The 13,274-nt window shown below is 32.8% G+C and overlaps 1 protein-coding gene across 3 annotated transcripts in view; it reads right to left on the bottom strand.

Moving 5' to 3' along the window:
- Window positions 1-13,274, bottom strand: part of NLGN4X (neuroligin 4 X-linked) — a 316,482-nt gene that overhangs the window by 170,950 nt on the left and 132,258 nt on the right. For all 3 annotated transcript variants that reach the window (XM_027842429.1, XM_027842430.1, XM_027842431.1), the window contains one exon: window positions 9,545-9,697. In XM_027842429.1, coding sequence (XP_027698230.1) covers window positions 9,545-9,697 — 153 coding nt within the window. The remainder of the gene's footprint in view (window positions 1-9,544; window positions 9,698-13,274) is intronic.

Below are 13,274 nucleotides of genomic sequence, written 5' to 3'. Positions count from 1 at the left end.
ATGTATCGATTTCTATTTGAATTTAACTCCAGTGCCCTAAGTAACCGAAGAGATTCTTCAAATGTAGTTCCAAACTCTGAAGGTAATAAGATTTTTAACATATATGTTGGCTTCAGCATGATTGAAAAAAAAATCAGTGAACACCATTTGATTAAAATATTTGTTAAAAGAAACAGATTGTACAGAAAGATTCACTAAGACCAACTTTTGCATAGCAAACAACAATATCTTCAAAACCACATGGCATTTCATAAATTATATTATTGGTCACCAGTCAGGCAAGAAAAATATAAGGGAAATATCACAAGTATATGTTGCCAAATATTAGACTGATACCAAATCATCACTTGCAACAGTGTTACATATTGTGAGAATGTGTCACATACACATACATGTATACATATGTGTTTGTGAATATATATGTGGAAAGAGAGACAGAGACAGAAAGAATCAGAATTTCTGGTGTTGTAAAGTTAACTAGAAATCATTTAGTTCAATGCTTTTCATAGTACAAATGAGGAAAATTAGACTCAGAAAGGTCATTACTTGCTCTAGATCAAAAGGATCAAATATGCTGCCTGGACACATGTGGGCCGAAACACTCTCAGGCATATCTTGAACCAGATTAAAATTTATTTGCTGTCTGATTTTAATGTGCTGATGTATTAATAAAACTATATAAACACATGTGGTTTTCTAAGACCACAAGGATCATTATGTAGTATTTAGTGGTCCTTATTCGTATTTGAGTTTGACAGTACTGCTGTAGATCACATAGTTAATCAATGGTGAATCTGGGACTAGAACCAAAGTCTTCCTAGGTCAGTAATCTTTCCAATATACCATGATGTTTCTTAGAACAGACAACATTACCAAAAAATTTTTGAATATGAAGTACTAGAGAAGGAAGTCACCTACAAAGAACCATTATAACAGCCCTTCCTAAAATGGAGATCTCAACTATAAGAAGGGCTATGAACAAGAAGCGGGGAACTAGGGAATGTTTAGAGGGGGAAACTTCATTAATAGTGGGCACTATAATTCATATAATCATAGAATTCAGAAAAGAATTTAGAAATGTTTTGGTCCAACTCTCATTTTATAGATAAGAGGCTAAGACATGAAGTTACTCATACATCTTGGGCTGAAAGAGACTGAAGACACCACCTAATCTAATCACTTGTTTTCATTCAAGTAAAATATCCTCATGTTACAGATGAGGTGACTTGGGCCCAGAGAGGGTCTAAGGCCATCTTGGTCTAAGGCCATCCAGCCATCATGTAGAAGATCCTGATCTCCTAGGGTAAAAGACGACATTTGGGAGTGCCCTCCATTGGGCATTCAACAATATCCATTTTGAAAGTCTTTTTACTTTGTTTTGCTTTTTGTTCTACTTTGTATCACAGAGGCTGACTGGCTAGGAATGATTCAAAGATGTGTTGTTTACTTATAGTCAGATAAATAGTATATTAATGCATATTTATAGTCTATAAATAGTACATTTTCTACATCTTATAATACCTGATAAGATACCAACATCTTATAATATCACCAATCACCAGAGGTAGTGGTCAACCTTTGTAGATCCTCCAGTTACTACAGTATCTAGTACAGTATCAGTCATCACAGAAACAAGGAAGTAGGAGGGGGGAGATAGGTAAATGAGGCAAATAACTACACCTCTATTCCAATGTACCGAGATGGCCAATAACTACACTTCCTTTCCAATAAACAGAGGTGGCCATTAACTGAGGTATTTAAGGAGAAGGAAGGATATTTGATATTTCCATTGGATATAAGACTGATCAAAATCCTGGGACCTTAAAACCAAGAGGGTTAAAAGAGGGAGAGAGGAATATAATAATAAAGTCCTAGATATGGAAGGTATTTGTGCTTGATCTTGTCCTGCTAAAGTATTTTTGCAGGACCTATGGTTAGAAAGCTAGAAAGTCCAACCCATACCTAAATGGGAATGGCTTTAATAACATAACCCAAAAAGGGTTCATGAAGTCTGTGCATGAAAATTATCCATGAGAGATAACCCACTAGTTCCTGAAACAAATCATTCTACTATTGGAGCATACAATTAAGAAAAATTTTCCTATGTTGATTGAACCAAATTTTGCATCTTAAACTCATTATTATGATTAACACACACACAGACACAAACACATACACACACACATATATACACATATATGTATGTGTATGTATATATATATATATATATATATATATAATTTTAAGGTTTACAAAGAGCTTCACAAGTATTATCTCATTTTATTCTCACAGCAACCATGGAAAATGGGTACTATTATTATCCCAATTTTGCAGATGTAGAAACTAAAGTAGGGAGAGGTTAAGTGACATACCCAGGGTCACATAGCTGATAAGTGTCTGAAGTTTGATCTGAACTCAGGTCTTCCTGACTTCAGGCCCAGTGTACCTTCCACTGAACCAACTTCTAAATCAGGGCTATTACTTCTGCCCTATGGAGCCAAACTGAATAAGACTAATCTTTCTTGCACATGACAGCCCTTCCAATGCTGGAAAATGGCTATCTGTTTTCCATTGCCAATATCTTTAACTGATCCCCACATGGCATGATCTCAAGACCCGTTAACATCCTTATTCCCCAACTGTTGACACTCTCCAGCTGATCAATATTCTTCTGAAAATGTGATACCCAGAATTAAACAAATACTTCAGATATGATTTTAACAGTTCAGAATATAACAGGACTAGGGACTACTAACACTTTCCCTAGAACAGAATACTATGCTTCTTTTAATTTAATCTAATATCATACTAGCTATCTCACACTACTGATTCACTTTGAATTTAGAATCCATTTAAACCCGCCAGCTATTTTTCATATAAGCTACTGTCTAGCCATATCTCCACATTCTTATACTTATGAAGCTTATTTTTAGTTCAATTAGAAAACTTTACTTTTATCTAATTGTTTCAATGTATTGGATTGAGTGTGTATCCCCAGGTTCATGCCTAGATCAGTTGCATAGAAACCTCCTCATTGGTGGAAAGGATGAAAATTTGATGTTGTGTTTCTCTGTGAAGGGCAGAGTTGACTTAAGAACTTGGGAGAAGAAAGCCCATATTTCTTCCTGTTTTGAAAAAGGATACATGTGGCTCCAGACCCTAATCAGGGAGAAACCAGGAAAAAGAGAAATAGAGAGAGAGAGAGAGATTTGGGGAAGCAGCAGATATATAGAGAGCTAACTGACCTAATATGTCCCTGATTTCCAACTTACTTCCTTAGAGACTTAGGGGAATTTCCTCTTGTGTGAGATCATGTATTCTAAGTGCAATGTGAAGACCATTTTGATTCCTGCCTCCTACATTCAACTTGTGTAAAAACAAAACTTGATCTCCTTTTTATGGCTTCATCCAAGACATGGATAAATGCTTTAGCAGGACAAGGTCAAGCACAGATCCCTGGGGCACTCGATTAAATGATTTCTTTCCAAGTTGACATAAAAACATTAAAAACTGCCCTGAATCCAGCTATTCAATCAGTTACAAGTATACCTAACTGTGCTGTTATCTTGCTCTCATATCTCCATTCAGTCCACAAAAAGAGCTTAAGACAATATCAAATGGTTTAGTAAAAACTAAGTGAATCATATTTATAGCATTCTTCTGATTTATCAGTCTAGTAACCCAATTTTGAAAGGAAAGGATTTCACAATATAAACCCTCACAATCTTTGAATAAAATCAACATGATGAGTAGTGCTATTCTAATTTTATAAACAGTTGTAGTCTTTACTTTTCATTGGAATAAGTGGGGGAACAAACCCTCATGAAACGTATTTGTTCCATAAGCAATCAGCATAGCCACATCTGCTCACTATTATAAACATTTTCCCGAATTGAGACTTACCTGAAATTTCTGTGCAGATAGAGAGGAAGAAAATCCAATAATATTAACAATGGTATTGAAGTAGGTTGATACTTCAAAAGATTTTTTTAAGTTTTATTTAACTATCTAAAAAATTATAAATATGTGAGTAAGTTTATGCAGAAAATAACTTTCTTTACAGCCATGAGCTGTAAGAATAAAACATTTAGTGTTTGAGAAAAAGAAGACTTTTAAATGACCCCCCTCATTAATTGCTTGGTATGGTTATCTGTGTAAATTTCTAATGGTAAAAACTATTTTTGTTTTGTTTTTGTTTTTTTCCTATTGGGGGATACTACAGAGAGGAATGGAAGGTTTCTTAAGAAAAGATTTGTATCTGGTTTTTTTTTTCTATTCTTCTCTTTCTTATCATTCTTCTGTGGGTAGCCTCATCTGAAATTCTGTATACTGGGTTCTTTGCTCAGGTGATAAGTGAACTGGACTGGCCCTTTAAGAGAGTGGTGGTGTTTTTTGGTTTTTTTTTGGTTTTATTTTTCTGTTTTCTTTTTTTTATTTTTTTTTTTTGGTTTGATTTTTGGCTCTGTCACTAGTAGCGTTAGAGGCTTACGCCTTAACTTGAGCTATTATTGCCTTCCTTATCTACCTGATCTTTTAGTCAGGTAGATTTTCAGTGCTGATTCTGGAAGAGAAACTGAGTAACATTTTATTTTAACTTCATATTATTTTAAATTGATGCTTTTAATCTATCAAATACAGTGGAGTTTATTTATATTTTATTATCCGTGGTGCATTATTACATTTTAAGACTCAAATCTGAATTACTGGACTATTGTCATTTGGGTCTGGTCCATAATATGAGACTTGTAAGTTCTACAATGGCAAAATAATAATGATAATAACAACAATAAACATAAACATCTGTACAGTTCTTTAAGATTTGCAGACTTATATATGCTACTTTTTTAATCCTCATCACAACCCTGTAAGGTAGATTCTATAATTTCCCCTTTTTTACATAAAAGGAAATCAAGGCTGACAGAGGTTAAATGACTTGCCTAGGGTCATATAGCTAGTTAAGTATAGGCGGCATATTTCAAACTCAGATCTTTCTGAGTTCAAGTCCAGTGTTCTAATCACTGTGCTATGTAATTGCCTTTATCTAACCTTTTAAGAGATCCCTCTTCCCCTTAACCACAGTGTTTAGTATCCAATAAGCACTTTTTACATTCTGATAAATAAGAATTGTTAACAAGGTCAGGTACAGTTGTACAGATAATCAGAAATCTTCTCATCTTCTGTTCTGCTGGGAAAGGTAAGGGGGAAAGAAGGACAACAGTGATGTATCTGGGAATTTCCCTCTAGGCATCCTCCTTCCTACCCCCATCCCCGCAGCCCCCCACTACAGCTGAGCTTCAGACCTTCCATAGAGCTAGAGAGGGGATCAATTCATCCTAGACCTGTGAATTGCATTGAGGTGGTAATTCAGGATAGTTATGTATTTGGCAAAGCAAGCTTAGTGGGACCCCATCTTTTTTCCTCTACAAGCATGTGGCTATCAGATCTTGGAGTTGGACATAAATTTATTACTGCTTCTTATATCATCTTTTCCCATTAATCCATTAATCCCATTAATAAGCCATAACTGATTAATAAATGGCAAGAGAGGATCACAAACACTGATGTGAGGGCACAGTCTTGAAAAATCTTATTTCTTAAGATACAACTCTTTAGGAACTGAATAATAACAATGAGATTGATTAATTGTATGTCTGGGGTATAAAAGTTGGTTTTGGCATGATGAAGGGAAGGATAAGGAATGGGGGAAGATACTTTCAATCCATGTTCACATCCCACAAATGCTTCACAACATTTCTGAGAAGCAAGACACAGAGGAAGCTGTTGTAAAATGAGTCAGAGTAGGAAACTAAATGGACACACAGAACTAAATCTCAAATGCTATGTCCTAACAGCCTTTGAAAAAACTCCAAGAGACAACCCAATCTTGGTTAGCTATCTATGAGAAATATGTATCTCTCCTTCAAACACTTTGTACAAAACTTGAGCTCAAGCAGCACAACTGTTTTTACTTCCAGGTCTTACATGCAATTGTAAAAAATAAATAAATAAATAAATCATTTTAATATATGTGGTTGAATATTGCAAGTCAAATATTACGTAGGAATATGACATCATAGATTATTGATCTAGAAATAGTGGCTTTCTCAGCCAAGCAGATAGCAGTCAACACCAACATTTTTGAAATGAAAAGAATTTGCAGAAGCCTGGATAATGGTATGTAAGATCAAAGCAAAAAGGCCACAAAACAAGATAATAACAACTTACCCTAGTATGGTGCATCACAGTTTATAGAGTGCTTTCACTTTCATTATTCCACTTATGTTCACAACACCACAATGAGATATTCAGGGCAGCATATCATTCTTCCCTCCTTACCCCACCATCTCCATCTCCACCACCATCATTTTACCAGGTCATTTCAAATGCTAAACTAAACAAATTAGAGAGAGCCCAAACACTAAACACTATTGCCCAGGGCTAAATTTTGAAGTCTGTGAGTTTGTTGACCTAGTGAAAGTGAGAGTTTGGTGAGATATAACAACTTTGAAAATAATAATAATAAAACATCTATGTACTGGAAATCAATTCAAGCCTTATTTACTTTTGCTCTATTATTTATAGCTATTTTTTTAGTTGATTCTACCTTGATTTGATTTAAGACATTTTTTTAAAAAATCAGGAAGAGACCAATTGAGATATACAAATACTACTTAAATTTCATGAAATTTCAAGAAAGGTACCTGAGACAGAATCTAATCTAGCCCCTTCCTTTTATAGAGGAGGACTATGAGGCTAATATTAGTCCATGCTTAGGGTCAGAGCCAGAATTAGAACTCAGGTCTCCTGAATTCCTTTCTAATTACAAAATTTCTTTAGGATTTATTTTGCCATTCATTTGGCATTTTGATTTTACCACTACATGGGAAAATATGTGATCCTTAATATGAGATTGTATTTTCTTAAATAATGCTTTAAACCAATATAAAATCTTTTAAAATTATAATTTCTACATTGTGTTTCATAACTTATTATACTACATATATATGATTACATCATATTCAGGATACATATTACACAGTATAAACAATAAATGCATGTGCAATATTTATATATACATGCATAAAACATGTAGACATGTACATTTGTATACATAAATGGGAAATATATTTTGCCAACTCTTACTTTATGACTTTTCATTAAAATACACAGGTATTTGGTAGGTATTAAAATAGAGTAATGTACATAAAAAATATTTTATTACAGATACCTTATATCTAAAGTTCACTCTCTGAAATGAACAATGAAACTTTAAAAAACTCTGAAACCAAATACACAACTAACCATTAGTGAACACAATAGTATTTGACTCAGTTAAATAAAAAAAAAATATTTTGTACCTGTCATCTCTTTATAGTAGCAGGTCCATGAAATATAAACAACTTGCCTAAAGCTTAACTAAACCTCTTTTCATTATTATCCAAAGATATTACTTATATTACCCTAAAACATTCAAGTATTGAGGAATTTGGATCTTTGAGTAGGAGAAAAAAACTAGTTTTCTAATATAAGTGAATGTTTAATTTTTATTTTTTCTACAAAGAAATTTTTGACATATTAGTCCCTCATGAGAAAAATAATTTATATACTAAAAGCATAAAAAAGGCTAAGCAAGAGAAAACTTATTAGACCCTCTTAAAATAATTACTGCTCATAAAAAATAATTTCTTCCTAAAATTCAGCCTTATTAATAACATAGATATATCATATGTACAACAGAATACTGTGTAGTTCTGGCAAACTTTGCATAGCTTCACTTGGAAAACAGAGCCAAAAGGCTCTTTCAAGACTTGATATTACTACATGCAGTAAAATACACTGCTCCCTTTGAAACTGATTTGTAAAGTGACCCACAAGCTTGTCCTCTTTCTCTGTTTTTTTGTTAGAATGGGCCTTTTGTGCAAGATGAAGAAAAGAAAAGAAACTTGATTTCCTGTTTCAATTACAGAAGGCCAAAGCAATAACAAGAAGTCTTTTAACTAGTCAGGCTATTCTGGAAAGTATATAGATAATTAAGGGAAAGGGTTCATCTTTTAAAAAATTAGAAAAAAAGACTCCTAAAATAAGTGACAGATGGAAGAAAGAAAGGAGGGGATTAAAAAGGGAGGAGGGAAGAGGAAAAAGGGAAGAAGGAGAAGGAATGAAGGAAGGAAGGAAAGAAGGAAGAAAGATGGAAAGGAGGAAGGGAGGGAGGGAGGAAAAGGAAAAAGGGTCTTAACATTGTCATTTGGAATAAAAATAAATTTGTACATTGCAAATAACTTAACATTGTCAGAAATAGGTCAATTCTGTGAAAATTTGTAATCAGTTTTGTCCAACATTCCTAGATTAGATAGGATTTCTACATTTTTTCCTATATGTTTAGTTCACTACCTAGTACAAATTGATAGTATAGTTACTATGAAATGCTATACAAACAAAATTGGCATTTTAGAATTAATATACTGTCAATAATATCTACTTATTTATAAAGTAAATTACCATTATATTTCTTATTTGGATGTATGTCTTTTAGTTATTTTATTCATTTATTACTAGAATTTACTACAGGTATTTTCAACAACAAATATTATGGTATATTAAAAACTTATTTTCTGTCTTTTAAATGCACATACAATGCATAATACATATGTTCCCCCAAAGATGAGTGTAAAAGACAACTTTGTTACTAATTATTACAATATAACTGTAGGCCACACAACTAGGGAAAGCACCTCCCTAACTCATGAAAGATAAATGCTGTAATGTCACACTACCAAAATAAAACTTATTTTTCCTATCACTAGTACAGAATGACAGATAAATAGAAAAAAACAACAAATTTAAGCCCTGAAGTTTCCATTTGTTTTACCAATGTTCTTATATTCTGAACTGTTGAAAAAAAAAGTCCAATAAAAAACACATGATACACAACATTAATTTTAATAGAAAATCAAGTAGGTCAAGGTAACCAGATTCCACATTTACTTCAGCTAAAACTCCCAAATCCACAAATAATTGGGAAATTTGGTTAATGACTAGCTCACCTTATGATAGGGTTAATGTTACTATTACAATATTTGGAAATAATTCTTAATTTCCCTGGATGTTTACAATTTTTGTCTACCAAATGTGAACATATTATGTGGTGCTAGTCAAAATTTTATCAGCATTGGCCCAAAGGCAGAAAAGGTATTTTGAAGTTTAATTTAATTTGATAAGCATGAAAAGACAATGTAATTTTAGAGAGAATCAACTTTGGAAAAAAAGCATAAACAACATTTTTTAAGTCTTAGAAAAACAAAACATATGTATGTATATATATATATATACATATATATATATATATATACACACACACATATGTATAATTAAGCTTTAAAATTGAGATTTTAACTTTCACTTCAAAAGAAGAAAGCATATCCAACATCATTAATGTAGATGAAAAGGATTTTTTCTAGGAGTCGAAGTAATTCAAGGACAGTAAAACATCCCCATCAAAGTGAACCACATTACTCATTTTAATCATTATAAGAGAACCACTTACCTAAAACTCCCAGTCTGTAGTTGAGGGTTATGACAATGACATTTCCATAGCTTGCTAGAATGCTTCCATCTATCATGTTGCCCGTTCCTTCCATGTAAGACCCACCATGGATATAGACCATGACCGGCTTCTTACTGTTCTGATCATGAATGTCTAGGGAAAAAAAGATTCAAGCAAGAACAATACAATAAAGCAATATTTTATTTTCCAAATTGCATGCTTTAACTTAAATATGTAGAAAGGAATTCATTTAACAATTGAGGGTCAATCTCATCATCACTTATATGCTTATAGTCCTATATGAGATACTAGAAAGTGTATGTCTAACATTCTCTGCCTTTGTGATATAGCCCATATGATGTTATGTACAGTTAGAAATTCTCTTTCATTGGGAAAAAGAGGAAATTGTCTAGAAAGAGGGATGTATGTGTTTATATATGTGTATACATACAGATATTTTGTGAAAAAATATAACTTTCGGGTTAAGACATTTTTCTTCACTACTGTTCTAACTCAAGTAATATAATTTGGAGATGTACACAGGCTACCATTTACAAAATATATTCATCATTTAACTAATTTTAGAATTGCTATTGCAAAATTTGAAATTGTCAAAATAGAGCTATCACCTTGTCATAGTATAAAGCCAGTTGCTTAAAACTTAATAGAAGCAGCAACGGGACACTGTAAGGATCTCATCACATAATAGAAGATGAAAATATAAACATAGTCTCTCAAGAGTTTGGAAATTCATAAGAAAAATGTTTATCTCATCAAAAGAAGGCTTCTTTCTGTTTTCTTAAGATGATAGTTTCTCATGTTGAATATAAATACAAATGGAAAAATATCCCCCATTCATTCTGGCTATGAAAATGTTAAGCTTCTCAGGTGGTGATAGAAATCCTTGTTGCACATGTACTTCAAACACTTAGTGATGTGTTTTTGTACACAGAAGAGAAAAAAAAGAATATTTTGAAATTATCTCTGATATTTGAAATCTGAAGATTGTCTGTAATTTGAGGATGCCTTTCTGAAAAGCTAAAATCATCAGTTTAGCCTAATGAAAATATCCAGCTAGCTGCTAATAGCTATTCTAGACTTAATTTTACATGAAATGAAGACCAATAAGAGACTTCTACTATATATAATTTCCTCTGATTTAATAGGCTCACTGTATTTAGAACTGGAAGTGACCTTAGAGATCAACTAGTCTAACTCCCTCACTTAAAACAATTAATTTCTTTTGGCTATTCATCCAATTTGACATTGCTCTGACCACTGGAACTGCTTTATAAGTCTTCACTTTATTAAACTAAACCTCTATAAAGGCATTCAAGAGAAACAACATGACAGAGTGAACAGAGGAACAGTCTTAAAGTCATAAAGACTTGAGTAGAAATTCTGTCTCTGATGTAGAGCAGTGTAACATTGGGAAAGCTAATTAATCTTTCAATGTCCCCAGACAGCTGTTTAACACTAAAAATTACAGGTAAGTTGAATCTCTCAAATAAGGACAGATATTCATACATTTATTATTCTGCTATCATATATAATGTATTTGTTTGTTTTTAATTGATCTCAACTAAGAAATACATGTAAAACATTTTTCCACTTTTTTGAAAATGAACATATCCTTCAATGAATCTTTATAAGTGTTAAAGCTATGAAGTAAATTATAACTATATAATTTAAATATTTATTCAATGATAAGAAAAGGCAGATTAAGGACTACCCAGAACATGCTAAAAAAATGTGCCTCTAAAATGTTGTTCACAGTAAGGTACAGGAAAGAGTGATGTGCACACATATACTGCATTTCAAAATCAATTTCCACTAGTCTCACAACAGAAATTCAAAGCCATGTGAAATCATCCACTGTAGATATATTTCTCCTAATCGTTAGCTAACTGAAGGCTAGACTTCCTTTGCATTATGCTTTCTAATCATTTTCCCAATCTTATCAAACTGACATTAATATAGTCAGAAGTTGACCTGTTTATTTAAAATTAAGGTATAAACAGAGTGTATTAGGAGAAGGACAGAAGGAATATTGTGTGTGTGTATGTGTGTGTGTGTGTGTGTGTGTGTATCAGATTAACACTCTTACCTTTAATGAAAAATACAACAAGATTTTCTTTCACTTGAGGAAGTAACAACCAGATGCCTCATCAGTTTCAAATAGACCATACCTTTTGGGTTTTAAATGTCAATCAGAAAACATTTTTTACAGTGGTAATGGCTGCATTTTGAGTATTTTGAAAGTAGCACCTTAAAATAAAAAAAAAAATAATAATATTGGGAAGAAAAAAACATTGTGAGAAAACCATTATAATAAGTGGAGGAGTCAAAGAACTACCACTAACAGGTAGTTAAATTATAGTCTTTTTGGACTCACTACCACAAGGGAGATTAAGTGGTAAAAATGGTGTAGTAACAGCCGATACTATTCTAGTGCGTAGAAGACTTGTTACAGAACTGTTGTAGGAAGTGTCAGGGCTATGAACTTGAGGCCAGCAGTGGAATAATGTTAAGAAAAGACTAAGCAAAAGAGCAATGGGGGCAAAATGTTTTCCTCACCCAGTACTTGATTTATGGAGGAAATCAACAAGGGCAGCAATTGATAAAATAGCACCTTGAAGGAGTCCACCATGCCAGCAGGGATAACTCGGCATCCCATTTACCAGCTTTAAATTATCTTCTGACCCTAAAACCAGAGGTTCACCAAAGACCTTCGTTCATTGTGGGAAATAAAAGTGAGCTCCAGGTATTTTATTGAGGTAGGAGAAACATTCTTTTACCAAGTATCTTCTACAAGTAAAGGTTAACCTTATTATGTTTAAAAACAAAAATCATTCATCATGCCAAGGGGCAGAATACGATGTACTAGTTGTTTGCTTGGCTTCTACATACCTTCCATCTTAAAAAAAAAAGGAAGAAAGAAAACAAATGGTTACATTTCACCTCTGGTGTATAGTCTGTCATACAATTTGGGATCCTTCAAGAAGAAATTTTCCACAGCAACGAAACATTTCAACAAAATATATTTTCAAAATGGCTGTTTTTGTTTTAAAAAAATTAGACTACAGCTAGCTTTTTGACCTCTATAAATTCTTAGAAATCCCTGTTTTTCTTAAAAATTCTGCTAAGGAAAATAGTCCTGAAAGAAATAACAACATCTCATTAAAACACTTTTTGGTGTACTTCACTGTGAACCATATCATTTCATACATACTCCATTTTAGAATCAAGTTACTTGGAAAAAGAAAACATTGAATATCTAAAGGGTTTTTTTTAAGGCTCTCTATTTAATAATTCTAAAATTCTATAATTTACAATGTGTAGTTAAAGAGGAAAGAGGTCACCATTTCAAAATATAAGGTGTATGCACTTACAAAATAACTTTTTGCAAGGAAGAAAAGGGAGAACACATGCATGTTTTAAAACTCCACTTTCTCTTCCTGTGTAGGAGCAAGAAAAAAAAAACTCTTGTTGGAAATAATATTGTGTTATTTATTTTATACATTTTGGGAACAACTTTGACAAAATCATAAGGATATGGAAGTCATTCTCTATGTTAACTGGGAATTTAAAAAAAAATGAAAATGGTCTCCATACAAGAAGAAATAAAGTAGTACATTAAAATGCACTTCCCTTTTTTCAAGTAAGGGGGGAAAAAGGATGTCGAAATGAAAAAAAAAATCATAGTCATGCATCAGGGTTGAGCTTTGAA

This window comes from Vombatus ursinus, unplaced genomic scaffold (genome assembly GCF_900497805.2).
Source record: "Vombatus ursinus unplaced genomic scaffold, bare-nosed wombat genome assembly UNPS02014872.1, whole genome shotgun sequence".
NCBI classification, from domain to species: Eukaryota; Metazoa; Chordata; class Mammalia; order Diprotodontia; family Vombatidae; genus Vombatus; species Vombatus ursinus.
The sequence above is the reverse complement of the archived record's forward strand: the minus strand, read 5'-3'. Positions and strand labels throughout refer to the sequence as shown.